At 39.2% G+C, this 27,843-nt stretch overlaps 1 protein-coding gene across 2 annotated transcripts; it reads right to left on the bottom strand.

Annotated features, from left to right (window-relative positions):
• Nucleotides 1-787: 787 nt before the first annotated feature.
• ACTR3B (actin related protein 3B) lies at nt 788-27,043 on the bottom strand. 2 transcript variants are annotated; one of them, XM_087730252.1, is made up of 13 exons: nt 26,852-26,980; nt 26,296-26,372; nt 19,381-19,436; nt 17,398-17,522; nt 16,293-16,403; nt 15,810-15,905; nt 15,549-15,656; nt 14,088-14,231; nt 13,310-13,483; nt 10,751-10,843; nt 2,871-2,996; nt 2,338-2,421; nt 788-1,738 (listed from the first exon to the last, which is right to left on the bottom strand). In XM_087730252.1, the coding sequence occupies exons 2-13, from the start codon at nt 26,316-26,318 to the stop codon at nt 1,643-1,645; spliced, it is 1,236 nt and encodes a 411-aa protein (XP_087586378.1). In that variant the 5' UTR covers nt 26,319-26,372; nt 26,852-26,980; the 3' UTR covers nt 788-1,642. The 2 variants fall into 2 exon arrangements, with proteins under 2 accessions (XP_087586378.1, XP_087586367.1); XM_087730241.1 differs by lacking the exon at nt 26,296-26,372 and having other exon boundaries at nt 26,852-27,043.
• Between the last annotated feature and the right edge of the window lie 800 nt (nt 27,044-27,843).

Below are 27,843 nucleotides of genomic sequence, written 5' to 3' on the forward strand. Positions count from 1 at the left end.
ATGCGCTAAACATGTCAATCTTCCTCTGAAGACTGACTCCAGCCACGTTGTGCCCATGGTTCTGGATTCTGCTGTACAGGCCAAAACCAAAGTAGCCAGCAGTGGGGTGACAAACTTGAAACAGATTTAAACATAGACAACCTGATGTAACACTGGAACAAGCTGAAACAGTACACATTATATCAGATTACCCATTTCCTTCTTAGTGAGAAGACTGAGCAAAGTAAGCTTCAATGTGTTTGCTCAAAAGCACTCAGAACCAGACTTGAGTCATGGAGTCCCATTTTGTTCAATTTCTAATTTATGCTCAACAAATAATTGCTTGGTCTAAATCCCTCTATGCCAGTTAAAACCAAATTGATGTGTCTTGCAAAATCCTTATTGGGCTACACAAACTGTTACAAAATCTCTGCTGACAGATATCAGACAAATATCAGCACAGACAGAACAAGCAGGACTTCCTACTCTATTTAGATTTAAACCATAGAAGAACAAACACCATGTCCACAACACAAGAACATGTACCCATAACAGGGTAGTTAAGCCCCAGAACAGGTTGCCAGAGATGTTAAGGAACCTCCATTCACAGAAACTTGGCTGCCCCAAACCACCAGATCTGATTTTGAAGGGAGCCCTGCACTCAGCAGGAGTCTCGACCAGAAATCTCCAGAGGTCCCTTCCAACTTCAGTGTTACTATGATTCCACGTACATTGACATATAAATGGAAAGCTAACTGTGTGAAATGAAACGGACGAGTATGTAAATCATGACTACCACAAACATTCATAAAGATGTTAACAGCTTTTATTTCACTGGTGCAAGGCCCATGTGTCATCCACCACTCACCAACATCAAAACAAAACATCATCTTCTATAAAACAGTTTCAGAAAATTCAAAACAAAGTAACAGTGGCTATAATAAACTTCATACAATACCAGAAATCACTTAGTCTGTGTCACCCAAACAAGAACAAATCAGTTTCTAGCATACATGGCTTTTTTTTTTTTTCCCCAAAAAATACCAGCACAACTCCAATACATGCCTCACACCTGGAAATGCGTAACATCACTCCATGACACCAAAAGCTGTTCGTGCTCAGAACTAGTCATCAATTCACCCTACCAATATCATAAAATACAAAATGATATGAAAAACCTACATTTACAAAGTGCAGTCCCAATCCTGCAATCTAATCCATTTGGGCAGGTACCTGCATCCATTCCGACTCCCCTGAAGGCAATGTGGTATTTAGTGCTCCATTGCTAAGATTTGATTGCAGAATCAGGGCACAAGTGGGAAAGGTGTAAATCTTTCCACAAGCAGTAAAGCACTGCCTTATTCTTCTAGATTCAGTTTCAGTAGTATTTGCACAACCTCCTAAACCGAGACTTACCTATTTTCAATTACCTCACATTTAGGAAGAAAGAAGGATAGGCTTTAAAGTAGTCAGCAGAGAAATGGCTTTTACTGAAATGACTTAGGGCTGTAAGTCGTGCTTTAGTGCACGGTGGTGATCCAAATGCTTCCAAGAGATAACCACATCTTGCTTCAGTATTTACAGTATCTGCTGCCTTCCTCTGCATTACATGAGTTTCTTCACCAGCAAGATATCAAGAGATCTTGTTTCCATTAGACGACCATTATGACATGACTCCAAAAACAGGATTATGACGACAAATACTAGGACCATACTCTTCATAGTCTTTCTTGGTGTGACATACTTGGAAAAACTCTGGCTATGAAAATATAAAACAAATCCCCTCAAAAGCATAAGAATATATCAAGCAGAAAAAACGACAAATAAACTAATACCTTAACATTTTTGTAGATTGTAGCTTTATGATGCAGTATTACATTTTTGTAATAGAATAAAACTAGAAATATTCGGATAGAGATACAATTAATCAAGAAAAGTTTGCCTGGACATAAAACTGCTTTTAAACACAGCAACAAGAAATCACACTTTGGAGATAGGTATTGCTCCCATTTTTCTGTATTTGCTTCTCTCTCAGGTTTAAGACCATTGAGTTGGATCCTGTATTCCTGAAGTCCTAACTAATCTCTAGTGCCGACTTCAAAAATAAAGGGACTACATTGCCACTATCATATAAAAACTACTTCAGAATTATGTCAAATCATGATATCCTTACTCAAGTAAAGCTCCCACTTGCCTTGTACAAATTTTACTGAGATAAAAGTTGTGTAAGGATTCCAGAATGTGACACAGTTTAGGTTGTCACAATGAAAAGGTTTGAAACTTGGTGCTCAGATCAAATATAGCCAGAAGACAATATGCAATTAAAAAAAATTCAGAACTATTTTGATAAAGACTTACTGTTGAAGCCAGCATGGAACCACCGAACCAAACTGCATAACGCTGCATGTGATGTGTTATCACTTGAACTTCAACTGGTTTGGGCTAAGAAAGAGAGTTTGTATTTAGTTGGTTTACATTTTCTGGCAAGATCCTTACTGACTGAAAATGCTCAGACCCAGACATCTTCACCCCTCCATTCACATCGCTATCTCACACTTATTACTCAGTCTGCCATGTTCCCTAGGAGACCAAGTCATAAAACCCTTCATGATTAGTATGCTGAAGGACACAACAGTTAAATCCCTCTTGCCTGCTGCTAAGATCACGTATCTCCTAAAAGGGAAACCAGAAATGCCCTTAGAGGCTGCTCACAGTAACTTTAAGGTTCCTGTAAAGACCTGTCATACATTGCAAGGCCACCAACATGTTTAACAAGACATACATATATACTACTCATTTTACAACATTGCATTTTCACTAGTGAGGTGAAAATTCTGAACTTTATTTCTTTCACTACTCATGTAATCAATTCACTTGAAATTCTTACTTACTTTTATCCGACCACCGCTGAGTTCCTCACTAAGTCGCAATCTCGCATCTACTACTCTCTTCAAATCCCTTTGCAGTCGTCGTCCAAAGTCCCTGAACATGGTGGATCCTCCCGAGAGGACCACATTCTGTGCAGAAATTAAAGACACATTCTTTAAATCCATCTTCAAGCAAGTTTCCCAAAAGCCAACACTGCAGAGGTGACTATTTGGATCTTAACATCATTACGAAGCCAACAAGCTACACAGAACACCTTAAGCATTGCTCCATTTCCGTATGAGGTCCACAGTCCTCTACTTTCTTTTTTTCCCCTTTAAAGAAGAGTTTTATGTAGCATATATTATTACAGAAGAGAAGGATTCCATTAAAACGGTGAGCTAGTACCCTTCATGTGCAGAGCAGCAGAAATAAGACACTATATCAAAAAGTTTCCCAGGGATGCTCAGAGTAAGTGGTTTTAGCCCTGATACCAAATAAGGCTCTAGCCTCATTGTATTACTGCTCATGTCTTTCCAAAAGCTGTAAAGTTATCTAGAACTCAATTATTTTTTTATTTTAAGAGTTAAATTAAACATAGCAACCAGCAAGTCCAATGATTCTTCAAAAAGGTACCACACCTCCAAAGAGGACTGCAGTAGAGGAAGGTACAATGCCTTTCACTTTTCTTATCTATAACTGCTTGCCTGGTATCACTTAGTTTTCAGAGCAGAATCGAAAGCCTCTTAGTACTTAGAGGCTCATAAACTTGTACTTAGGTTCTAAATAGGGATTTTAGAATGTCACATCCTTAATTCTGATAATGTTGCAGGGTCACAGACTAACACAGAAGTCATTTCAGAAGTGGGGGATTCAAAACAGGAACCCTGGAACATAACATTGGTGGCAGCAAAAATGCATTTCATAATCAGAAAAATGAACTCTATACGACAAAACCGCACGTGCGCCCTTGCGTACTGCTGCAACTGCAAACCAAAGTGCCAATTAGTGCTTACTGAAACCACTTAGGTACCTTAAACACATGTCCACAAGGAACTCAACCGAGATCGAGAGTTTGTCATACACAGGTCAAAGGATTCTCTCTCAGTAATAGCTTTTGACACTGCAGACTGAGACTGTGCAGTAATGAAAGAATCCCTGAACTGCTGTTTTGAGCCAGGAAGCCTGCACACAGATCTGAAGAGTCAAAGACGTGCATAGTAAGTATTCACACTTGCAGGGTGCAGAAGTAACTGCTTGGATTTTAAGCACCAGATAACAAGAAAAATCTTGTTTGTGACTTGTAAAGTGAGAAGAAAGCTGTTTGTTTATTCATGAAAAAAAAAAAATCTCTGCGTATCATAAAAACCATTACAGTAGGAAAAAAATCATTTCTTCACAGCTTCAGATTACCTACAGTATAACAGAGTGCATAACAAGGCAGGCATACTTGAAAGAAAAGCACACATCCCTATAACATTACTGAAAGGTTTCCTAAAAGAAAGAGGAGGATAGAGAAGAGGAAAGGAGACATACATATAAGCAGAAGCCAGAAATCACAGTTGGTCCTAAAATTAAAGCAGGAGGGAGATTCCCCCTGCTCCCCCCATACATAAGAACATCTCTTCCCCTGCCTCAAAGCGCTCACGGCTCCACATTGAAGAAAATTGCTAATGGGGAAAAAAAAAAAAAAAGACAACAACCAACCTGAGTGATGAAATAGCAATTAAAAAGATGCCATCAGAAAATATTACCTGGAGATAATGAAGCTGGCGAAGACAGTGAAAGCAATAATTCTATTCAAAGCAAATTAAACTTCAAGTATACCCCATGAAGTGGACAATGCTACCACTAAAAATAGGTTTCAGAATACACCTGAAAATAATTGTTGGAATACATCCGAGACCAACTCATGCAACTACAGAGTTAGCAGTAACATTGGCAGGATCTTTTATCATTCAAGGGTTAGAAGCTAAGAAGTTACACCTTCCTTAAATTATGATTATTCAAGTACTTTTACACACTGAAAGAAGTTTAACAATAATACTGGTCAAGGAGAAGAGAAGCACTAGGGTGTACTTGTTGAAAAGGTGTATCGTCTCATTACCATGTATCTGGACAAGCCAGGCCAAGCAGAATTTTGGATATAAGTAACTAGGTGACACCAACTGCCATTATAAGATGGTTAATTATACAGTTACAGTTCCCTTGCTCCCTGCACTTCTTGTCAGCGCTGGGCCAAATCTGTGCTAACTCTTTAGAAGAAGACTGCTCACGTATGGCTTCAGTAAGTGATCACAACTCAGCAGGTCAGGCTTCTTCAAGGAGGTCAAAAGCCAGGTAGCCCTCACTCATCGTGAAAGCAGAATCCATACACATTCCCCACCCCTCACACAACACAGCCACCACATAGAAAGGACCCAATGACGGTGGGAAAAGACTGTCAGATAACACCCCCCCCCCCCAAAAAAAAAAAACCAAAACCAACAAAAAAACCCCACCAAGAAGCCACTCCCCACAGCAAATACACTCAGTTATTCTAGCGAAGGTAACACAACACAGTAATTCCAGTAACTACTTAAGGAAAAACACAGTAACAATGAAGCATGCTAAATAGGTCTGTGGAGAAAGCTTACTAGCGATGTTTGAGTTCTCAGCCTGCCTGGGAATTCTCTGGCCTCCCAGAAAAAGACAACACAGTTAGGATTTAAGTAACTGTTTCCAGCTGATTCCTTTAAAGAAGACTTCTTCTGATCTTACCCTGCTCAAACGCACTTCAGCTGGTTCGACAGCTCTAAGCGGACCACAGGTTTCACAGCTAACGCTGATTATCATACCATCTGACAGAAAGAAGCTCCCACTGATTTTTTTACTTTTATAGCTAACTGGTTGAAAATTTAAGTTGTTTCAAAAGAATGTATGCCCTTAGAAGAGAGGGATGAAGACCTTCCACACACCTGTAAAAGCTAACCACAACAAGTAAATAATGAAAGCAGGGTATTTCTGGAAGGAAACCAGGGGGTGAGCGCCAATCATCTCAGAGGGCTGGCAAGAAGTTTCTCACTTCTCATCCATACCCTTTGCTTCTCTTATGAACTCTGGGATATTGAGCTTCTTTCCATACCATTTCTGGTATTATGCCTGTACAGTGCAATGCTACAGAGATACAAGGCTACCTAAGAAAACCACACAGTTACAGTAACAGAAATCTCTATCTAAATAAAGTTTACATAAAAATTCCAAAGAGTTAAATTAGTTTCTGCAGAACTCAATGCTACCAAACACAAGGTGCTGAACTGGTTTGTGCATCTTTACGCTGCACCTTGTAACGTGGTATAAGCACGCTCTCAGCTGGAGACTTCAGACTTTGCAGCACCAAACTGAGAAGCATCCACTGCTTTTCTGGTAAATACAAACTTCAACAACACATCTCAGTTTCCCTTCCTTCCAAATGATAGCCTAAATTAAAGTTGTTTAACATGACAGTACCACACCACCAGAGACATGTCATGAGAGCAATATATGACTTAAAAATTATTATGGATAAAAACTGGAAGGTTCACAAGCTGAAGCCAAGCATTTCATGAGCAAGTGAATCAATTAAGCTACATGCCTCTGGTAATTTAGTTAAAATGGGACAATATTTGCCAACATTGTATGGAAAATATGAGAAGTATTACACATCTCAAACAGCAAATATATTACAAAGAAGTAAATGTATTGTGAAAAACACTTTTTTAAATAAGTTTGACTTTTTAATGATGAAGAAACAATTTCTGTTTCTTTACAATCATAATTTCAATGTTCATTTAACAGTTGAAGTAATAGCAAAAGATTTCAACATGACTTATGGTCATGCCGTTCCACGGAAATATGCCTGCACTCAGACACAGAAGTAACCACAAAATACTGCCGATGTTGAGCTACTGTTAAACCAGCTAGCACAGGTAATGTTATAAATTTAATTACAGCTGTGATAGGAATAAACAGGGCTTCTCCTCAGTATTCCTGTGCTACACTAACAGTGTTAATCACGTGGGGCTTCAACATGAGGTAGCAGGAATACCTTTCTTTTCCCATGTCTTATCATCAGTGCCAATATGATGCAGATCTAACGGCCTGACCGTCTCTCCAGCCTTACCTCACCCACAGAGCCTCCCCGCTCTGCACTTAGCAATTAAGAGCAAACATCATTTTCCTGAAGCACAGATAAGCAGCAGTCAGTTGAACACCATCCAGTCTTCTGCTCGAGGATACCTACAATTTTGGAGGGGAAACCACGAATAGGGTTGATACAGCAAATAAGCTGGGCACCATCACAGCCTGTGTTTCTCCCTGCAGCTCGCAGATGTCCAGCCGGACGCCGCACAGCAGTCTTGGATGCCGCACAGCAGTCTGACAGCGCCATCTACACACCACGCAGCGCATCTGAAGCTGTTTTCACAGAAAGTATTGACATCGCTTCTAACTTGAATTGCTGGTTAGGGGGATGTTTACCACTCCTTTAGCCTCCCACGCACCAGATCTCTCCAGGCTTTGAGAATGGTTCGTCATGAGCTGGGCAGTCAACAGTTTAACCTTCCGAGAGAACACTGATACAAGTGTAGTCCAAACCTTAAATTGTATCAGCAAGCTCAATTTCACTATTGTCCACAATAGCTGCACACCCAGCTAAAAAGTCATCTCCTCTAAGGAAAAGAGCCAATATCATTAAAATCCTGTCTCCATGCACCTGCGTTTCCACTGAAAACCTGGATGATTTATCTACAATAAAACACCACACTTGCCAATACACTACAGTCCCCACCCTCATGCAGTGCTTTCAGCTTGAGAAGCTAGCTTAAATGCTTGAGGTCAAGGATGCTACAACTTGATCTGCCATGATTTAAATCATGAATATTTAAATATGCTTGGCCAGGACCTTTCAGAGATATTTCTGAATTTACTGAATTACAGAATTCACTTGGTTTCAGATGTCACTTATCTGAAATTCTTTCATCCATATATTTGTGCCAAAAACACAGCAGAGAAAAGTTGAAAGAAATCAACTGTTGGGACAGCCAATGACCCTACACTTACATCCTTTCTACTGGGAGAATGCACAGACCTCAGAACTGTCAATACTGTTCTCATCTCCTGCTACTATCTAAACTCTGGAAGTATCTGGGGAGAGACTCTGGATAGGGAAAAAGGAAGATGAAGTAGACTGTGGAGTAAGACTGACAGTTTTTGAACCTGTTACCAACAAAAAAAATACCATTTATTAGAATATCAAGCAGTTTTTAGAACTTCTGAAAGCCCGTTGTCCACCTTTAAAGTTCTTATAACTATATTCACTAGCCAACTTAAATTCAGCTACTCTTTTTTGACATTTCGGTGTCAAAACTCATGCACTAACTGACAAAAGTCAGGACAAGTTTCAGAGCATTTCCAGGTTGAAAACAGATTTTTAAATAGCAACTAGTATTGAAAACAGCCAACACTCACATCTGTTGTGGCTATACCACAGAGCAGATGTTTCCCACTGATGCAAGCTGGGTGTGCATTAGTTACACCGTGTTTAGTAGTATGCTCGTTGTACCCTGGAAGCTGGGAGAAGGACCACATTTTTCTGCAGACCATAGTCCACATCATGCTACTGCTCCCTCCCTCTAATTTCTCTCTGTTTCTATAACATAGCAAGGATGCCAGATTTTTTCAGCCATGTGGTAAGATCCAAAATTACTCTGCCATCATTTCACCTGAGCACTCACTTTATATTTCATTCTGCTTTCTGAAGATTCAGGTTTGTTTAAAAAAAAAAAAAAAAAGACCTTATTTCTTCAAATTTTAATGCAAGTCTTCTAGTTCCAAACCCAGCAGCCTACCTATCTTCTTCTATTTTACTAGAAAGCAGCTCATGCCAAGCAATCCAGAACTCTCAACTCTGTGTTAGAGACACAGAGAGAGACAGAATAAGACTATAAATCAATTCTTCCAAGCAATCACATTAAGATGGTGTAATCATGGGAATTAAAAAAAAAAAAAAAAAGTGCATTGCTGGCAACCATTATACAATTAAAAAGGCTTCATCGCATGTGAAAGAATGTTTGTGGTTGGTACTGAACAGCTACAGGCTATGGGATCTGGCTGAAGAACAAGTCTTATGAAGGTCCTGCTGCTCCAAACATCAACATAAGGTAAGATAATTGGCCTCATAAGAGAGATGTTGATCATACTGGGAAACAAGGATACCAGCAATAAAACTAAAAAAGAGAAATACCATAGGACATCAGAAGATGGGTTGTGAAACAATGGTTCAAAGGCTACATACCACGCATAATCTGCAAGAAGGGTACTTGCAGGTATTTTCTGCATGAACACTGAGGAAGAATCCAAATATATTTGATAGAAACCCAGCTCCAAAGCTCAGGGCCTTGGCCGGCCATCATGCAGCACTGTGGGTAAGTGAAATTGATAAACCACAGAAACTAAGTATGAGTGGATTTCTGCACCTATTTCTGCACTGTTTTAAACAATGAGAGCAGAGATGCTCATCCCTTTCCAGTGACCTTGCTTGAAGAAGATAGCAACTATCAGCGTTAATAACTACTGACATCTATCATTAAATTCAATAGGTAATTGTGTAACATTGTTTTAATTAAGCAAGTATAATGAAAAACAGAAAATGGAAAAAACAAAGTCCAATCAGTGGCAAGCCAAGGGAAATTTATTTGCCTGCTGATTACAGTGCGGAAAGAGTAACTTAACCTCAATTTTTAAATACCACTTTCCAGAAGGCAGTCCTAATCCCTGCCCTACCAAGCGATGAAGCTATGGCTCTATGGCAACTTTGGTCTTTCAGGAACAAAAGCACAGATCCTAAGCACAACCAGACACTAAGAGCTTCCTAAAACCTTTTGCAACATACCTAAGCTTGAAGCCATTGAAGACATCTACTGCAAAATTCACTCCGTATATGAGCTTGTTAAGTAGTTTAACTTCCCATTTTAACCTGCTCCACAGATTTGCTCTGAAGCACTATGTCTCATCCTAGATTACAGAGTATGTTTACTAGACAAGTAAAACAGACTGCAACATTTTAATAGTTACAAATTACCATGCGGTATGATTTAGTTGGAACTTAACGCTCATTCTAATAAGTGAAGAAAACTACCACCTTTTACATCAGCAAGGAAACTTCTCCACGCTGTTAGTTTATGCAGTTATTTCCAAAAGGGCGCTGCTGCTGCACAAGGAGAAAACAATCAGGAAGCATAGGATGTGCTGCCAATATAAAGAGAGCTTGCCACAGGCTATGCCTGTCAGTACCTTCCTTTTCATTTCTTAAAGAATAAATGACTGAAAGTACTCTCTGGACTACACCCTGGACAAGTTTTAGGAGACAATAATTATGCTGCTTAAAGATTTTAAGTCTTCATGTATTTTAATGCTGGGTTTGATACCTGGCTAAAACTGCAGACAGCGGGCAGATACAAGTCAAGACCATGAAAAAAAAAAATCTATGTATTTGAAACCACTGCTTAATAAAGCAGGGGGCAGAGTGGGGGTGAGAGGGGTGAGATCATGATGTAACCCTTAAAATGGGCAAAAGCCAAAGACCTTCATGTACAAGAATTCACATTAGAAGTGCCAGATACAAATAACATCCCTCTGCCTCAGTTCCCTGGGGACAATACTTACCTGCCAATCAAACCACTGCTACAGATAACCCTTCTTTCAGAAATAAAAAGAGGCAAATATCAAGTACTCTTCATTCAGAAGTGGTACTTTGTTGAACTTGAACTTTATCCAAAGTTCACATTTCTCATAGTGGGGGAAGTCGTAGCTACGTATATGCTTCATAATAATGCTGATATTTAGTCTTCAAATGAATTAAGTTAATCTTACAACAGAAAGACCATACCTTATATAATGGACGCCGGACATCAATGGGACAGTTCTGTATAACTTCATCAACTACATCCGAAATGGACTCCATAAAATCAGGATTAGCAAACTACAATGAAATAGAACAGACATTAGATATTTTCTCCCAAGAACAGAGAAACAAAAAGGCAGAAGCAAGACTGTAGAGAGATTTTCTAATAGCACTTTTAAAGGGGGCGGGTGGGAATCAAAATCACTATTACTCCTGCTCACCAATTATTCTACATTGTAACAAATCCACTTCTGTACAAGGGAAATGAGAAATCCTTTTTCTGCAGATATTCAGATTCTGTTCCTTGGTCATAAATTCACTGTTTAAAATTTACATGCTGTAGGCCTACAACTGCATGTGACATGAGTTTGAGTTCTCCTGCAATATTAAACATACTGTTACTATGGAATGTGGTCGTGCCTTTCCTTTTAAGTGAAATAAAAGTCAGTGTGCAAATCGGAATGTTCCCCTGTAAAAAAATTTTCAACCCTCCTAAAATACTTATGTTAAATTCCCACCAAAATCAGATTTTTTTTTTTTTTTTTTTTTTTTTTTTTTTACAAGCACATAAAATCTCTAATATTCAAAAAGGCATAAATACTCTACGGTCTTGAGTGGAAAACCCCACCAATGCAAACACTAATACAGTGCTAATGTGAATTTCTGCAGTTATAAATACTAGAGAGTCAGAGTTGCTAATGCTAGAAAGCATTCTTGGACTAATGGTGATTTTCCACTTAAAACTTAACACAAGCTTTAAAGAAACAAACAAACAAAAAACCCAAGCAATTCATAGCCTACATTTTGCCCTTTCACAGATTAAACTTTGAGAAAGTAAAGGAATTATCAATAAGTACATAATAATATATTATTATAGATATATTATTATATAACTTTAAAACTTTCCTAAAGGTGCAGAAACTATTTGGGATTTACATCCTAAACAAGATGAATATCTAACTGGATGAATAACAAAAGCCAAAACACAACAAGTATACATTGAACTGAAAGAGAAATTAGCAAAGGAAGTTGGCTTGGAGATCAGGAGCCATAAGAATGACGTGAAAAATCCCCAAGAATTCAAGCTAATTTCCATAGTAAGAATTAATCATGCAAGAAGCTAAAACATGAAGCCACATAAATTAAAAGAGAAGAAAGAAGTGGTGTCGCTTCACACGGAGAGTTCTCATCTGAATGAACTACAGCCTGAAATCTTCTCCCGAGCTCTCCATAAAGATACTGATAACACAGCAGGGCAAAAGCAATAAGTAGAAATGAGGGTTATGGCATCCAAAGCAGCGTATAACATGCTCCCAGAAAGAGGACTAGAGAACTGGCATGTGAAATTGCGGTCCGCTAGCAAATACCATATGGTTGGAGAACAGCAAGTAAAATACCTAATTTAAAAAGCAGAGAGATAATCTGGGTAACTACAATCCCAAAGCCTAACTTCAAGAGTATTAAAGACTTCAGAACAAATTTTGTAAGATGGAGATAAACTGAAAATAGGAAAAGATTACAAGACAGCTTTACCAAAGGCAGCTTTTACCTAGCTAACTTGATACCCTTTGAAGTGAGGAGTTAATGAAGTCCAGCGAGAAATTCTCTTTGGATGCAGTACGTATCATCTAGTGTGTTTTTCTTGTCTAGAAAGTCAGTTCAGTTTTTTTTTCAATACAGAGCCAAGAAACTATCAAGAAATGAAGAAAATGGAAATTAGTCCTTTGTCCTGTTCCTAACAGTCTTTGAAGGGACTATGGAAAGAGGAGCTGTTAAAATGATGTCTGACATGGAATTCAATGCCTCTCTGTAAGATCACACGGGTAAGCAGCAGGGAGGAGAAACTATTTAGCCCAGAGGTTTAATGCTGGCACAAGATCAGATGTCTACAAACTGACCACAAACAGATTAAGGCCGGAATTTAGACAAAAAGTGAGAGAATGAGGTTTTTTAATATCCTTCCAATAGGAAGAGGGTAGACAAAGGGAAACTTCACCAGTGTTAACACGGATCTTGATTAAATTTTTTAACAGTATTACAGGTTATGGCTGCCTGCAATAAACTTAGGGTGCACAGGAATGGAGACTAGACTTCTCTGCTACACTAACATATTAAAACTTGACTCTTTCCTCTCCCACAATATCCTGAAGCTCACTCAAACTGAACTACCCAAAACCAGACAGACTAGGTATTGTAATGTTTCCCAGAATTGTACATGTTACTTATGACCACAGCAACACAGATTTTAATGGACTTCCCTCAAGGACAAATTTAGCATCCATGCTTTATAAATTGACTCAGTATCAACAGAGAAAGTACACAAAAGCCAGTGTCCATGATTTAAAATTTTATCAATGCAATGTTACTCACGTTTTTCTGTGCTTATGATATCTGAGACTACATGGCTTGCAGTCAGGAGACTTACTGATATCTTACTTCCACGTGATGGCGCACTGGCACCAAAAATGATAGTACCTCCCTCCCCCCTCTCTTCACTCACCAGGAAAGTTTCTGTAACTTAATATTGCTAGTCCCTATTCTTACCTCTGGATGAAAGAAAATTTCAGGTCCAAGGAACCTTTCATAGCCAACATCTATAACAAACTTGGTTTTGTTGATCGCATTGATGCCAGTATACTGTTTGATCCATTTTCGAGGATCTCCATCGTACTTGGCAAATTCTTTCACTATGTCAGGGCAAATGTAACAGTATTTCTCCTGTTAAGAAATACCATGCATTAAAAATTGCCAAAACAATTATTCTGTCATTGAATTAAAGTATAACACAAGCAGAAAACAAAAATATGTGAGCATCATTACAGATACAGCTGTTCAACAGATGTTCTCACCCAAATGACTACGGAAGACAGCCCTACAAGACGATGCACATGACCTAGCTGTTCATTAAGATTGCACACCAACTTGTCTAGATTAGTCTCAAAATGAAAACATCACAACCATTAGGTCTGCAACAATAAAGAAGTTCAATAGTGAGCTCTCATTGCAAGATCAGACCCACGCAATCACCCTACTGACATTACATACCTTATTTTTCATTAAATTAAAAAGCAAATTTTAAACAAATCTAAAGCTTAAAATGCTAATTTAATCTGCAGAACATATTCACTCCAAACAGTCTAGCATGAAGATTTTCTTCCTCTTTCTCCTTCCCCCGCACTTGATCGGATAAACCACCAGAAGCTTGCGTAATTACAATACACTGCCTACATTTGCATTTTTGAGAGAGCCACTGGCAACTTGTTAAAGCCAAAAAATTAGCTCAAAGTTTTATTTATGTATTAACAGATAAAGAAGGGTGTACCTTTATGGCTTTTGCTGTCTCCAGAGATTGTTCAGGAGGAATTCCCACCTCCCTTTCCCTTAGGAGTTGTTGAATAAAGTAAGTAATATCTCTACCTGCAATAGGAATATGTTTGATGCAACTTCCAATTACATAGCCTTCTGCCTATGTAGGAGGAGAGGAAAAAAAACAACAGATTTAGGGAAAACCTGCTGCGTATCAATAATTAACAGCAAAACTAACACTCATTTTTAAAATTGTTTTGATTTTTAATTAAAAGTAAAATCTTGAAACTGTAAAATTACTACAAAAACATGCAACCCACTGCAAAGTGGATATTATTTTTATTTAAAAGACCTTGATTACCACATATAAAAAGATACTGAGTATCTAATAGATACACAAGTGATAGACAAAAAGTCTTGCACACATTAGAAGACGGATAGTTCCTTTTAAGCATGATCTGAAAAGCAAATGTAATATAAACAGACCACTCGTGTCCCATTTGAGAGTGAAAAATTAATAGGAAAACGTATAAAATGTATTAAAATCCTCAGAAAAGAACAATCAATCAAATGAAGTAGTATCTAATGATAAGCACAGTAAAACCAAGAAATCTATTTGCTACATTTTTTCAGGATGCATTTAATGAAAACACTGGTATTGCTGAGCCAACATTATTTCTTCTCGATTTTTTTTATGCTTTTCAGAGTTTCATATGGTAAATGCTTTTTTTCCCCCAGCATTTCCCATATGAAGAAAATACTGAGAAGATCAATTTAATACCAAAATGCAAGATGAAGTTAAAAGGAATCAAATTTTCATTTCTAAAATAATTAATCACTCAAGCATCCTATATGCTTCAAAAATACATGAAATGACATCAATACAACAGATGTCAGTATACACAGATAACTTTGTATTTTTAACATCCTAACATAATTAAGCTGTTTGAGATTGACCATGTATATGAACATGCATTTATACAAGCTTGTAGTTGTTTCCACACAAGCAGAGTTCACTAACTTCTAAAATACAATAAAATCATATAAAAAGCACATATTGTCAGCTATATTAAACAATCAAAATGCAGGACATCAAAAAAGTTAGGACATTTCTTGCCAGACATTGGTGGCACACAGGAGATCCAAAACCGTGATAAGCATTAATATTAAGCAGAACTGAGGCATCATAGTAACAGAAGACAAAGTTTTACATAGAAACAGCCTTTAAAATGGCCTGAGGATTCCTTACTGTGACCTTCCTACAGTCTGCAAACAAATTAATTGCATAAATAAGTTCACATAATAACATACATACTTTTCAAAACAATCATAAAGGAGGACAAAATCCCAAACAACCAAGCAACACTAAAAATTTAAAAATAAAGTTTAGCTCGACACTTCTTATTTAAACCTGTAGTAAACAAACCCTGTACTTGTCCAAACCACTGATAATTTCAAACTGCATCCTGCTACATACCACAGGAATTACGTGGGTCACTCCATCGCCACTATCGATGACAATTCCAGTCAAAGTACGTTCTCCAACCTGCCGTGACGTCCAAGAGGCAGCTAAGGCCAACACTGCCTACGTGAGAAAGTTTATATTTAGAAGCAGGCAGAGTGTGCTAATTTACAATCTCAGAAAATACTGTTTCAAACATTTTCGACATGTGCATACAAAAGACTGTACATACTGCAGCTATACTGTACTTGAAAAGTATCTATTCACTTTGTTCACCTGAACAGCAATGTAAAGTCCTGGTATGTTAAATGATTCGAACATGATTTCTGCAAGATACTCTCTGTTTTCTGGTGTGTTCAGTGGAGGCTCTGTCTGCAAAAAAAAAAAAAAAGTTTTGAAAAGGCACCTCAATAGAGTCCTAACAGTTCACGGATTGATTAGCTCTTTATAGTAATCAAACTTCTCAAATTCTCAGAGCATTCAAAATAGAAAATTTCGAACAGAATTTAAACAAAGCAATTAAAGCTTTCCAAAAACAAAATCCAACCTGCAGTAGCCTGCATCACAAAATGAACAGAATTTAGTTATAATGCAACTTTACAGATTACTTTCCTCCTCCCCCTCCTCCCACCCCCCGGCTTGCTGAAGAAATAAAATACATATACAGAGAAAAATCCTCCAACAGAGCTACTTGTGCTTGTAACATTATTTAGTTTTCCTCTTACAAAAATATTTTCTTACCCGGTCTCATTAACTCACCATTAAAAAATAGTGATCCTCAGGTTCAGCTCGTAGGTATTTAAAAATGACCTGCTCCATGAATCTCTCCATGAGGTCCCAGTCTTCAACAATACCATGTCGTATAGGCCACTGAAGCAAGAAAACTTGTCAACACTCTAGACCGTACAAGGATAAACAAACCCAGAAATAGGAATAGCCTAAGTCCCCAAACCCTTACATCTTCTGCAAGAATGAACACCTCATCTCACAGCTACCTTATCAAATCCTCCCTTCTAATTTTAACTTAGAGGCACTATTTGAAGTTATCTCCTGCTCCCAGGTACTTCAAATTGTGATTCTATCTTGCAGGATAGAAGCAAGAATCCAGACTCTATTCCTAATACTGTTATTGCTCTATTGTGGTACTGTGTTTTAATCTCTTTTTGTATCAATTTTATCAAGTTGAGAATCATACTTGGCTTCAATATGCCTTCCAACCTATAAAAAGAAATAAAGACCACATAGGCTATATATTTTTCAACGAAAATTCTGGCAGGGATGATGTTTACATTTTGTTTAATGTTATAAGAGCACAGCTGACATTTAAGTAATACAGTAAGATGTATAAAATATGATTTTTTTCCACATAATTCATAAGCCAGTAACATTCTGTAAGTACAAGAAGTCCTTTACTAGGGTACGGAAAATATGATTCACAGAAAAGCCGCATTGAAGACAGCCCTCCACAAAACAATTGTGACATTCCCTGAAGCAAAAGTATCCAACGCATTCCCCAGTTCGTAGGCCATGTTAAGAGGATACACTTTTAGCAGGAATTTAAATATTCAGTGTTTATGACTATTTTAATAGCTAATAATTTTGAAAACTGAACAGCTGCACTGTATCAATAAATATTTACAAAAAGGTTCAAGCACCAATCACACAGGACAGGACTAGTAAAACAGACATAAAAAAAAAAAAAAGGTAAAACCATGACGAAATCATGCAGTTTTTAAAAAGCAACAAAAATACTTTACAAAAAGCAAATGTGCGTTTTAAATGGCTACCAAAAAGGCCTAGAACATTATATAACAATAGAAGTGTGAAACTTCAGAAAGACTTCTTAGAAATACTCAATGCTTACCTTTGTAGCATAGGTAGGTTTATCTATGGCTTCATCTCCTATGAAAAAGTCCAGATCATCAACGCCTTTCATTACCCTCCTCTGAGCCTGGTCACCTACTTTGGCTGATTCTCGGATTGCAATACCTTAAAATAAACCCCCAAAAAATCAAAACAAAATTAAAACAGCTAAATACCAAGCAATGAATACTTATTTACTGAAGGATTATTTTCCAGAAATAAATACTGGGATATAGAAATAATAGTTTCCAGAAAGCAGAAATTATGCAAGTGATCTATTGACAAGCCAATAGAGCAGAGTTCATTCTCACTGCATCACGGAGGATCCTGGTCACCCATCCCTTATTAACGTAAATAACAACTCAGAGAAAATCTTTAAAATGTGTTCTGTTACAGACTACAGCAGTCACTAAACCTGCGCAAGGACAGCATTCCACCAGAGATACTCTTTAAGCCAGTAAGCAACATGATTTTCTGAGTTTCAACTCTGAAAATTAAGAGAAAGAGCACATGAGGAGAAGAAAATAAACTATGTACTGCAGAAATAAGTATTGGAGTCATTATCCCGGCTGGTGAGAAGGAGGAAGGGAAGAGGGGAGAAATTAATTTCCAGTGCTACAGAGAAATCTTTGGAGACACTTATGCTTCCCGTTAGCAGGCTGCAACTACCACTAAAATTACTAGATGATGGTCGCTATAGGCAAGAAGATGAGGCAGCAAAAAACCCAAATCTGGGGCAAGCTATAAATAAAAATGAAATAAAGTACTCTTAAAACACAACCTTATTTATATACAGTTTTCTTTTAATAGGTCATAATCAGGATCTAAATAACATACAGTAGAAAATGCAGAGTAGACAGGCATCATCCACAAACGCGCCAAATACTATCAGCACCAAAAATTACTGACACGCAAACAACTCTTTTGGAAACACATCTAAGCCCCAAGAAGTTCATAGTTTTATAAAACAGGATTTATAACAAATTCACAAGAAACTCTTGCTATCCCACTTCTTTAACGTAAAACATTTAAATCTTTACCAGTGGTTTAAGTTTGAACTTTTTACAATACTTAAAATAGTTGGACTACAGCCAGTACTGCAGCTACATCTGGTAAAGAGCATGTCCCCCTCCACCTCTTCGGCCCCCCGATGACCTTTATTATTTCCTTATCTTTGTATCTTCTACTGTGAGTAGCTGCAAGGCTGTCTAGATGCATTAATAAGTAGTTAATTGACAAAGTTCACAAGAAGTAAAAGCAGTGTTTAACATAATTGGAGATAAACATGAGATAATACATGCCATTATAGATGCAAATACACAGTCAGTGCTACTATTTATAAACATATATAGCATTTGAGAGAAACTACTATGACGACAATTAAAATCAAGAACACCAGAAAGGAATAACATTTTAAACAAGTTTAACATACAAAAAAATTAAGAGTAGATCTGCTCAACAAAAGCATGTTAAATGGGCAAAACCATTTTAATTGGTAAACACACACCCAAAAAGAACATCTTCTAATAGGAACAACTTTTTTGAATATTAAACTGTCTACAGTCCCAGACAATGTAAATAAGGCAGACACCACCTGCACTTCAGTACTTAATTTGATTGGAAGCCTTCCCCAGATTATCCGGGCAGTAACCATGGTGTCAGGTAGACAGGAGGTAAATTGCATTCTGTCTACTCAAGAGCCCTGGCAGAAAAATAATGGAGATAAAAAGGAAATTGGACTGGAGTTCTCTTCATCTTTGTCATAGCAACCAAGAGCCGATTTAATGAGCAACAGTTCCAGCTAACTGCAAACTGTTTAGCTACACTCTGCTAGCGAAGATGCTAACGCAAGGAGCGTCACTGCCCAGATGGACAGGAGACTATGAAGGCTGAGTTGGGAGTTGGAAAGCACGTCATTTACTCATGAAACTGCTCAAAGATAGCGGGGTATATTAGACTTTGGAGGGACAAAAAAATTACTCACATGATGGGATAATGAACTGAGGTTCTGTGTTTCCTGCATAGCCAAGTTTCGTATACCTAGAAAAAGAATGATCACGATGTCATTAGATGCGCTTAAATAAAAAAAAAAGAAAAAAAATACTTTCAATTCACTACACTTCTTAACATGAAGGCCAAACAATCGCATACCACATCTACGTTTTCTGGGTTATGCTTTCAAGTGTCATCCTGCTGAGAAGAAAACTCAGAAGTGGTAAATATTTTAGGTGTTATTTATTTTTCAGACACCTTCAGCTTACAAATTTTGGTAGTGTTTTTTCCAAACTATGAAATCTGAAAACTGAGCTCTCGCTTCTCCATCTTGTTGACTGGCTATGACAAAAGATGGGCAGGCCACATTCCACCCTTTGGTAAAAAAAAGGGCTGTGCAGATCTTACCTTTCAGAAAGCTACCGTGACCAAAGATGTCATTAGACTTTGCATATGTGTTTAATAATGTCAAACACAGAAAAAAAAAAAAAAACGCACCAGTGTGTCTTAAGTACAAACCACAGCTCAGAAGTCTAGTTGCAATCCCGATATAATTCCCTTTCATGCCTTGCACAAACCACTCACTTTGTCCCTAGTATCTGTGTGTGGTAACAGATACATGCTACACCAAAGTAAGCATGTATCAATAAAATGCTTTGGAAGTGGGCAGCAGATGTTATGAAGCATTGTCCGCCTCTTTCAATATACATATAATACCTAGTTTAACCAGTAAAGGATCAAGAGAAAAAAGAAACTGGTAACTTGTTAACACACAAAACCCGAAGTCTCTACATGGTGTTACTGGCTGCAAGCTAGTTCAGGTCTTTAGCAACTAGAAATAATTAACATCCCAGACTATGAAAAACAACTCTAATTCCTAGGGGGAAAAAAAATTCAGCAGCAGTTTAAAAAAAAGGGGGGGGGGGGGGGGCGGAAAATCCAACACAATTAATTGAATGGTTGCAGACATTGAAGTCTTCCTCTAATATTATCACTAGATTGGAACCGAAGTACAATAATAGCATGATTTGAGGGAAACTAGCATTATTCACATCCATTTTTACAATGAAAACCCAAAGCCATGACATTCTTAAATGAGGCCAATCACAATCTAGGTCCTAAAGTGAATTTAGGGTCTTTGTCTACAGCCTGCTCTCAATATTTGCAAACAATATTATGCCATCGCTAAAGTAGAAGGTTGCTTCTTCATTAACAGCTTAAATAGTAAGTTCCCCTTTGTGAAGTATTTGTTATAAAAACACTCATTAAGAGTCAGTTTGCTTAGATAAAGGAATTAAATAAAAACTGAATTAGCAATGACCTTGGAATTTAAATATTATATTTTCAACATCTCTTCAAAGCCATAGCTTCAATAGACTTCAAATAATAGTTGAGAAAGCCATTTTCCCCAAGGCTGAAAAGACAAGGACTGTGTTTTGGGGGCAAGGGTTTGTTGTATTTTTAATCATCATTATACGGGCATATGCTTTCAGTCTAATCCAAAGTGTTTATGCATACTTTCTGTGGCTCTCAAAAAATATAATCAGGACATTAAATTAGACTGGTTTGTAAAGAAGGTCATTACTAGGAAGTATTCTTTTTATTATTATTATTGCATAGTTTCTCCACGTTTTAGAACGAGGCCTACCTAGGGAATATTGTTAAAACATAACAAGCAACAACAGGAGTTACAGTGGGATTTAAGACACATTACAGGATACTTCCTTCCTCTCTCTGAAATGGGTTTTGCTCAGATGCATATAGTGAGGGCCAAGGAAACTTTTTGGATTCAAGAGACCTACTTCTAAGACTCAGAAATGGCAATCAGGCAGAAACCTCATGAAAACAGCCCTTCAAGCCCCGGTGACAAAAACCAAGGCAATATATACATATACATGCATATACCAAAGCATGTAAATATGTATATATACCTCTTATACAATTTTTATATATGTGTGTGCATATATATATATATATAAAATTTAAAGGTTCCTGCAATATAACCAGAACTCATTTCTTAAACTAAACTCTGGCTAAGAGGTGAGTTCAGTTTGCCATCTTTTCCCCCTCTACACACATGCTAAACTCGCACTCACTCACAGTATTAAAAAGAAAACACACTCTAAAAGTCAACTTGGGCTATCAGTCTGCAATAGCTTTACCTTCCCTCCCAAGTAGGGATCAGATCTCCTTACTAGAATAACTTATAAAGTTACCAAAAGTCTATAGCTCAATATTTTACCGATTTATTTTTTCACTAGCTGAATTAACCCCAGTTAAATCTACAGGATAAGCTTATTTCTCACTATCAGCGAAAAATACTTCTGTTCAAAGAATACATCTCACAGAGGATAACATCTGGAAAGATTTCTTTTGCATGCCATTAATTCATGAAGGATTAATACTAGAACTATGAGAATAACTAAATTCTCAGTTCAATGTTGAAGAAAGGAAGTGGAAAAAAAAAGCAGTTAAAAAAAAATTCCATTTAGGATCAAGCAAGAGACAGACTTGAACAAGCAGCCATATTTCAGGTGTTCGGACAAAACCAAATGGAAGGGTAACTCAAACTACTCTCAAAACCACTGAAGGAGAGAAATATAAGAGATGCTGCAGTTGTGCTGCTCTTTCTTATTCAGTAGCCTACTCACTCAGGACATGGCAGACTTGGTCCCAGATTTTTCTTCTGCCCAGCAGGACTCGAACACATTCCACCTTCCAGAGCCATACCCAAGAGTACATTAAAGTGACCCACTTCCAGGACCTCCTACAGAGATTGTTCCCTTTTACACAAGATATTTAAATATTAATTTCCCTGAAAGGCTCTGGACTTAAACAGTTAGAGAGGTTACCTGGTCTCCAGTCCCTTCTCCAATGAATATTTAAGCATCTAAAACATGGTTTTCTTTCTCCTGGGTTACAGCCTAGCAGACTAATGGTAATGCAACATCTTGTGATCTGTAAATTACACAGACAGCTGTAGGGAATGTGTAGATAATCAGTATTCCAACTTAATTTCATTAAAGGTAGCAGATTTAATGCCAGTGAGACAGGAATCTACTGGAAACTCTCCAAAATATAGGATACTGGAGGATGCATCAAAGATTAATAGAAAACTGATCCAATAGACTAAGGATATTTCATGCAGAGATATTTGGAGGGACTACACATTTTTAAAAAATCGCTGGAAATTATATATTTTTGAAACAAGCAGTTTCTAAAATGTGTTTTCTCCTACATACTATTTTCCCCAGGTGATTAGTTAATACACAAATCAGTTTCACTGGCTTTCGCACAAGGAACGGTCCTCCTAACCCTGTTCTCTTCTGAGGTCCTACCATGGGAAGACGGAAAAACTTACATAGAAAAATGACTGCAAAGATACACAAATGGACGGAACTAGGAAGCAGATGCTGCACCCTCAACCACTGTAAAGAGCAGAGATCTATTTTGGAAACTTCTTACTAAAGCATGAGAACAACATAATTTAGGCATTTAAAAATCACAAACTCAGGCAGTTGCTTTATCCATCTCAAAATACAAGACACGCAATTTTTCTCTGGACAGGTATGCAAAAGACCAAAGCCCAGCTATGAACGTTTTAGCATTTCCTCAATCTCTATTGCTTTTTGGTCCAGATCTTTAAAACAATGTGCTACATCCACAAAAAAAGCTCTGAAAAGACAGATATGAAGCAACTGAAAACAGCAAAACACTTTAAGTCCTGTAAACAAACAAAAAATAACCTCTGTGAAGAGAACACTGACAGCTAAGATGCTAAATAACTAAGTTATTACTGCCAGAACACCTGTGATGCCATGCTGCCATAAACAGACTATTATCATTATTACAAATATGCCCGAGAAACTCGCAACACAAGGTCTTCATAAAGCTGTGGAAAGGCACTTTTGAAATGAAGGAAGATGAAGGAATGGGAATGAAGAACCAAAGGATGAAGGAGGAAATACCAAACACAAAAAATTATTACATCTGCACAATTTACCCAAGAGCACCAGCAGCCTCTATAAGAGTAAAGTGTGCATTAGAGCCATTGTTGGTTTTTTGGGTTTTGTTTGGTTTTTTTGAGTCCAGCACTTTACAGGACTGAACCCTGTGATTATAAACAACAGTTAATTAACTCAGGCTCCCTAGACCCAGAACAGCAATTACAAGAACGCCTGTTCACAAGTCTTCACATGTAAGGAGCAGAGGTAATACTTGACTAAAGGAACTCATTTAGCATCAGAAATACAAAAAGAGGGGGAAAACGTAACATGTTCTGAGGTTCCAGCTATCTTTAATAGCCCAGCAACAACAACAACAAACACCTTAAGCTTCAAGTTTTAAGACAAGTCCAGCTCACTTCTCAAGTAAGTATTTACCTCTAAGCTCATCAGTAACATTTTGCTGAAGTAATTTTTCTTTACTAAAAGAAAAATGGAATGACATCAATAAAATACACCCAAAATAGCAGTATTCCTCAGGGTCTGCAAATACACACAGAAGAGGAGAGATGTATTTTAAGACATCTTTGTTTCGCACACCCACCTACTAGCGTTCTGATGTCCATAGCTAAATGCCAGTTAATAAAACTAGTTATGAAGTGTAAAGCTACTTAAAACAGCAACACCAGAAAGGCCTGGTAGTCCTAAGGAACTAAAAATAGCATGCCCTTCTCCACAAAAAGACTGATAGCAATGTGTAAACTGATCACGAGGAAAACCTCATGCAAGGAAAATGAAGATGTAGTGCATCAAAATTGAAGTAGGACAAGTCATTTGCAAATACTAAAGGAAAAGATGATAGCAAATTATTACCGCTTTCTCCAAATTTATCATGAACTGTTCACTCTTTACAAATAAAGTTCAAGTCACCTATCCAACAGCAAAAAGGAACCTTATCCTGTTCCATTCTGATGATATGTTTCTCATTGAAGGTCTGTACCTATTTTCTGTACACCTGTTGTTGCTTTTTTTGAGAAATTCTAGCATTTTACAGGACTGAGGCCTATGGCTGCAAACAACAGTAAATTAAACCAGGCTCCTTACATGAAAACAACAACAAGAAGAGTCTTTTCACAAACTACTTAAGTCCCCTTACATGAAAAGAAGAGGGATTAGTGCCTGGACAAAGCACCTCATTCAGTACCAGAGATGCAAACAGAAAAGTGTATTTTATATATGTAATGTTCCATAGCGCATGTCTGCATATACTTTTTCCTTTCTGCTATGCTGTTCCAAGTTTTTCATCTGAAAGCCTTTTCATGAATAATTTGAATGAATTGTTTGAAGCTTGTAACCCAAAGTAGATTCATTCTAACAATAAGAAGGTTTTCAGCCCACACAGAGGAAAATTCCAGAGACTGCGTATCAATGAGTCAAGCTACTTCTTCTGGCTGCTTTGGTTCAGACTCTTATTTCTTCTTGAATTCTGCAAGATAACTTATTTCAAATTCAGCCATCTCAGTGCTGAAGAGTCTTCCACATTTCAGTGCCCTGCAGTGAAGCCAAGCAGAAGTCCCATCAGCAGAGACGCCATGTTGTCTTATATGAATTAAGATCATTTGGAGGCATGGAAATGTGAATTCGCATCCTTTGGGGACTATCCGAACCCTTCCTGAAACAAACTGATAAACACGCCCCCACACACAAACTCCACCAGTTTTTCCTAAGCACTAAATAGATTTTAGAAATTCTACTTAAATTATTATTTCTCTGAAAGGACACAATAAACCGTTTTCTGTCCTTACTTATTTTGTACAACTGTTGGTCAGCAATATCTACTGCTAGTACAACGCTCCACAAACTGAGAGCAAAGGAGGTCTCCTGCAAGAGACAGACATTGCATTTAACACATTTTGTAGTTTATGCTGTAGACTTTTTAAAGGATCCACCTAGAGCTCCCACTTCTCTCCTTGAAAAACTCTTCAAAACTGTCAAGTGATATTCTTGTAACACCAACAGTTTTGTAGAGAAGAGATGTTTAAAATATCTTCAGCAAATAAATAGAAGGAACCTGGGAAACTACCAAGGAGTATCTAATGCACAGGCAGAATTACATGCAAGACGGAACTCAGTCTCTATTCTAGTCCAAAAGTTTCCAGCTGCGGACTCCAGTATTCTCCACTGAGGGGACAGAGCTGATTTCTGCTAAGATAACGTATAAACAGAAACAGGACAAGCCACTTCTAAAAGTTTTGTGACAGTTTAATACGACGCATTTCAAAATATGAAACACTTCAAGGAGAAGGCAGTGTGATACCACATCATTGGAAAGTGCTTCCTCTGGTTATCTAGGGGTTTGGGCGTTTTGTTTGTTTGGTTTGGTTTTGGGTTTGTTTTTCTTAAGATGGCTCAGTTTTGGAAATTTTAAAGGTAACTTTCCAAGCATTAAATAAATGAAAATAGTGCTGCAAATTCCTTGCAGATGAAAGGTCTATTTTTATTGCAATAAATTGATGTAACCTATGGCAGTAAGGCACAGCCTGACAAGTAAAGCTATTGGCTGAATAGTTTCTCACGGACCCGTGTCTCCTCTCCTTCTCAGAGCTGCCCATAGCTGCTGGGCCAAGGGAAAGGTGCAAGAGCACACATGTTCAGTATCCCCTTCCTTACAGCTCCCCGACACCTCCCACTCCTGAGGCCCAGCAGAACTGGTCTATCAGATGATGAATGGGTCTCCTCTACCCACAGACAGGTAGGAAAGACCTGTTCCTGAAACGCCTCCCGAGCACATCCTCTGCAATTTAGATTCATTTTAGTCCTCAAAGACTTGAGTTACAAAACTTGTGGTTTGGCTAAATGTAGAATACATCTCACAAAGGTGAAGAAGGGATGACTCAATGACCAAGAAACACCAGCAGTATAAGACAGCCAGCTCCCATCTCATTGCTGGCCAGAGGTAATACCTGGAAAGGTTCAAGATGTACATGGCATCTAGAGGGATGGCCAGATGCAATCCGGCAAGGCCACTGCGGTCCCGGAGCTGTGCACGAAGGACCAGAGTCAGCGCTGGTTTGCAGCTTCCAGGCAAAGCAAAACGGGTCCACTCTCTCCAGGCAGTCATTTCAAATAAGCCATCCCCAATTTTAGCATTTTAGTCATGCAACAGAGAACACGAACAAAAACTGGACCCTGGGGGAGCGAAAGGCGCGTAGAAGTACGCCATGGCCGGAGGCACACGGCCCGCCCGGGGCACACGGCCGGGGCACGGCAGGGCTGCCCTGCTCCGAGCTCCCAACCGGGAGGAAGGGCGGCAGGAGGAGGAGGAGGGCACTCGGTGGAGGGCCAGAGAGGACAGGGACACACGGCAGGAGCCCGGCCCCGTGAGAGGGGAAGGGACTCCCCGCTGAGGGCCCTCGCCGGCACCGGGAGGCGGCTGAGGGGCGCGGGCACGGCGGAGACACCCCCCCGCTCCCCAGAAAGGGGACCGGCGCTGCCAGTCCCCCCCCTCCCCGCACTCACCCAGTGCCTCCGTCTATCACGCAGGGGGGCAGGTAGCTCGCCATGCTGGGGAGCCGGCAGTGCGGGCCCTACGCCACCATCCAGGCCGCCGCCGGCTCCCCCAGCGCGGCCCGCCGCGGCCTCACTGCATGGGCGGCGGAGGGGCGGCGGGCACCATGCAGCCGCCTGTCAGCGCCGCCCCCGGGGCGCATGCGCCGCCCGCCGCCGCCACGTGACGCGGCCTCCACCGCCCTCCGCTCCCCACCCCCCCGGCCGCCATCTTGGGTGAGGGCGGCGAAGGGCTGCGGGTTTGGGAGGGCGCTGCGGGCGGCCCCGGCCCGCTGTCATGGGCTCTGGAGAAGCTCCTCAGAGGCCGTGCGTGTCAGCGGGGTCGTAGCCTTGTTCTGGGCTTGATGGCGTGCTCAGCTTTCTGCTTTCTGAGGGGTGCTGCTTCATCCAAGCCAGTTCCTTGGGCGTGTCAGCCAGGGCCAGCTGCAGCAAGGACACACTGGCCAAGATGGATTTCATCAGTTTAAAAGCTTCTTTCAAGCTATGTATGACCAGAAAGGATACAGTGCATGGGGGGCGGAAGAAAGGGTTCACCACCCCCCAGCAAACACTGCAGATGCTGCTGCCGTTCAGAGCAAGATTTGCCTCAGGGTTCACGTTTCAGTGAAGGTGGGGTTTGCCCCAGGAAAAAACACCAACATTGAAGCAGTGAATTGTAAAAAAACACAAAGCTGTGTTTCTCTGGGCGCAGGTGGCCACGCCACAGCCCACAAATCCGCCAGGTTGGCTGTAAACAGGCCCAGAAAACAACATATTAGTCCACTTAAAGCACTTGAAAAAAAAAAAATAGGCTGCAACAAACATCACCTGCAAAGTTGTTGATACCTAATTTACATACAGGATAATGATGTCTCATATGTGACTCAGCCCTGGTCATACTGCAAGTGCGTGGTAATGCCAGAAATAGACCCTCCGGATGCCTGGGCCCAAGCACCAACCACGAG

This window comes from Nipponia nippon, unplaced genomic scaffold (assembly GCF_047370975.1).
Source record: "Nipponia nippon isolate SJK-2023a ecotype South Korea unplaced genomic scaffold, ASM4737097v1 scaffold_1, whole genome shotgun sequence".
Taxonomy (NCBI): domain Eukaryota; kingdom Metazoa; phylum Chordata; class Aves; order Pelecaniformes; family Threskiornithidae; genus Nipponia; species Nipponia nippon.

Excerpts from the sequence above, each read along its gene's own strand:
- ACTR3B (XM_087730241.1), bottom strand. The coding sequence starts at position 26,895 with ATGGCGAGCTACCTGCCCCCCTGCGTGATAGACGGAGGCACTGG. Across the intron at positions 15,657-15,809 it reads GACTTTACATTGCTGTTCAG|GCAGTGTTGGCCTTAGCTGC; the intron begins GTGAACAAAGTG and ends TTTCTCACGTAG. Across the intron at positions 13,484-14,087 it reads AGACAGCAAAAGCCATAAAG|GAGAAATACTGTTACATTTG; the intron begins GTACACCCTTCT and ends ATTTCTTAACAG.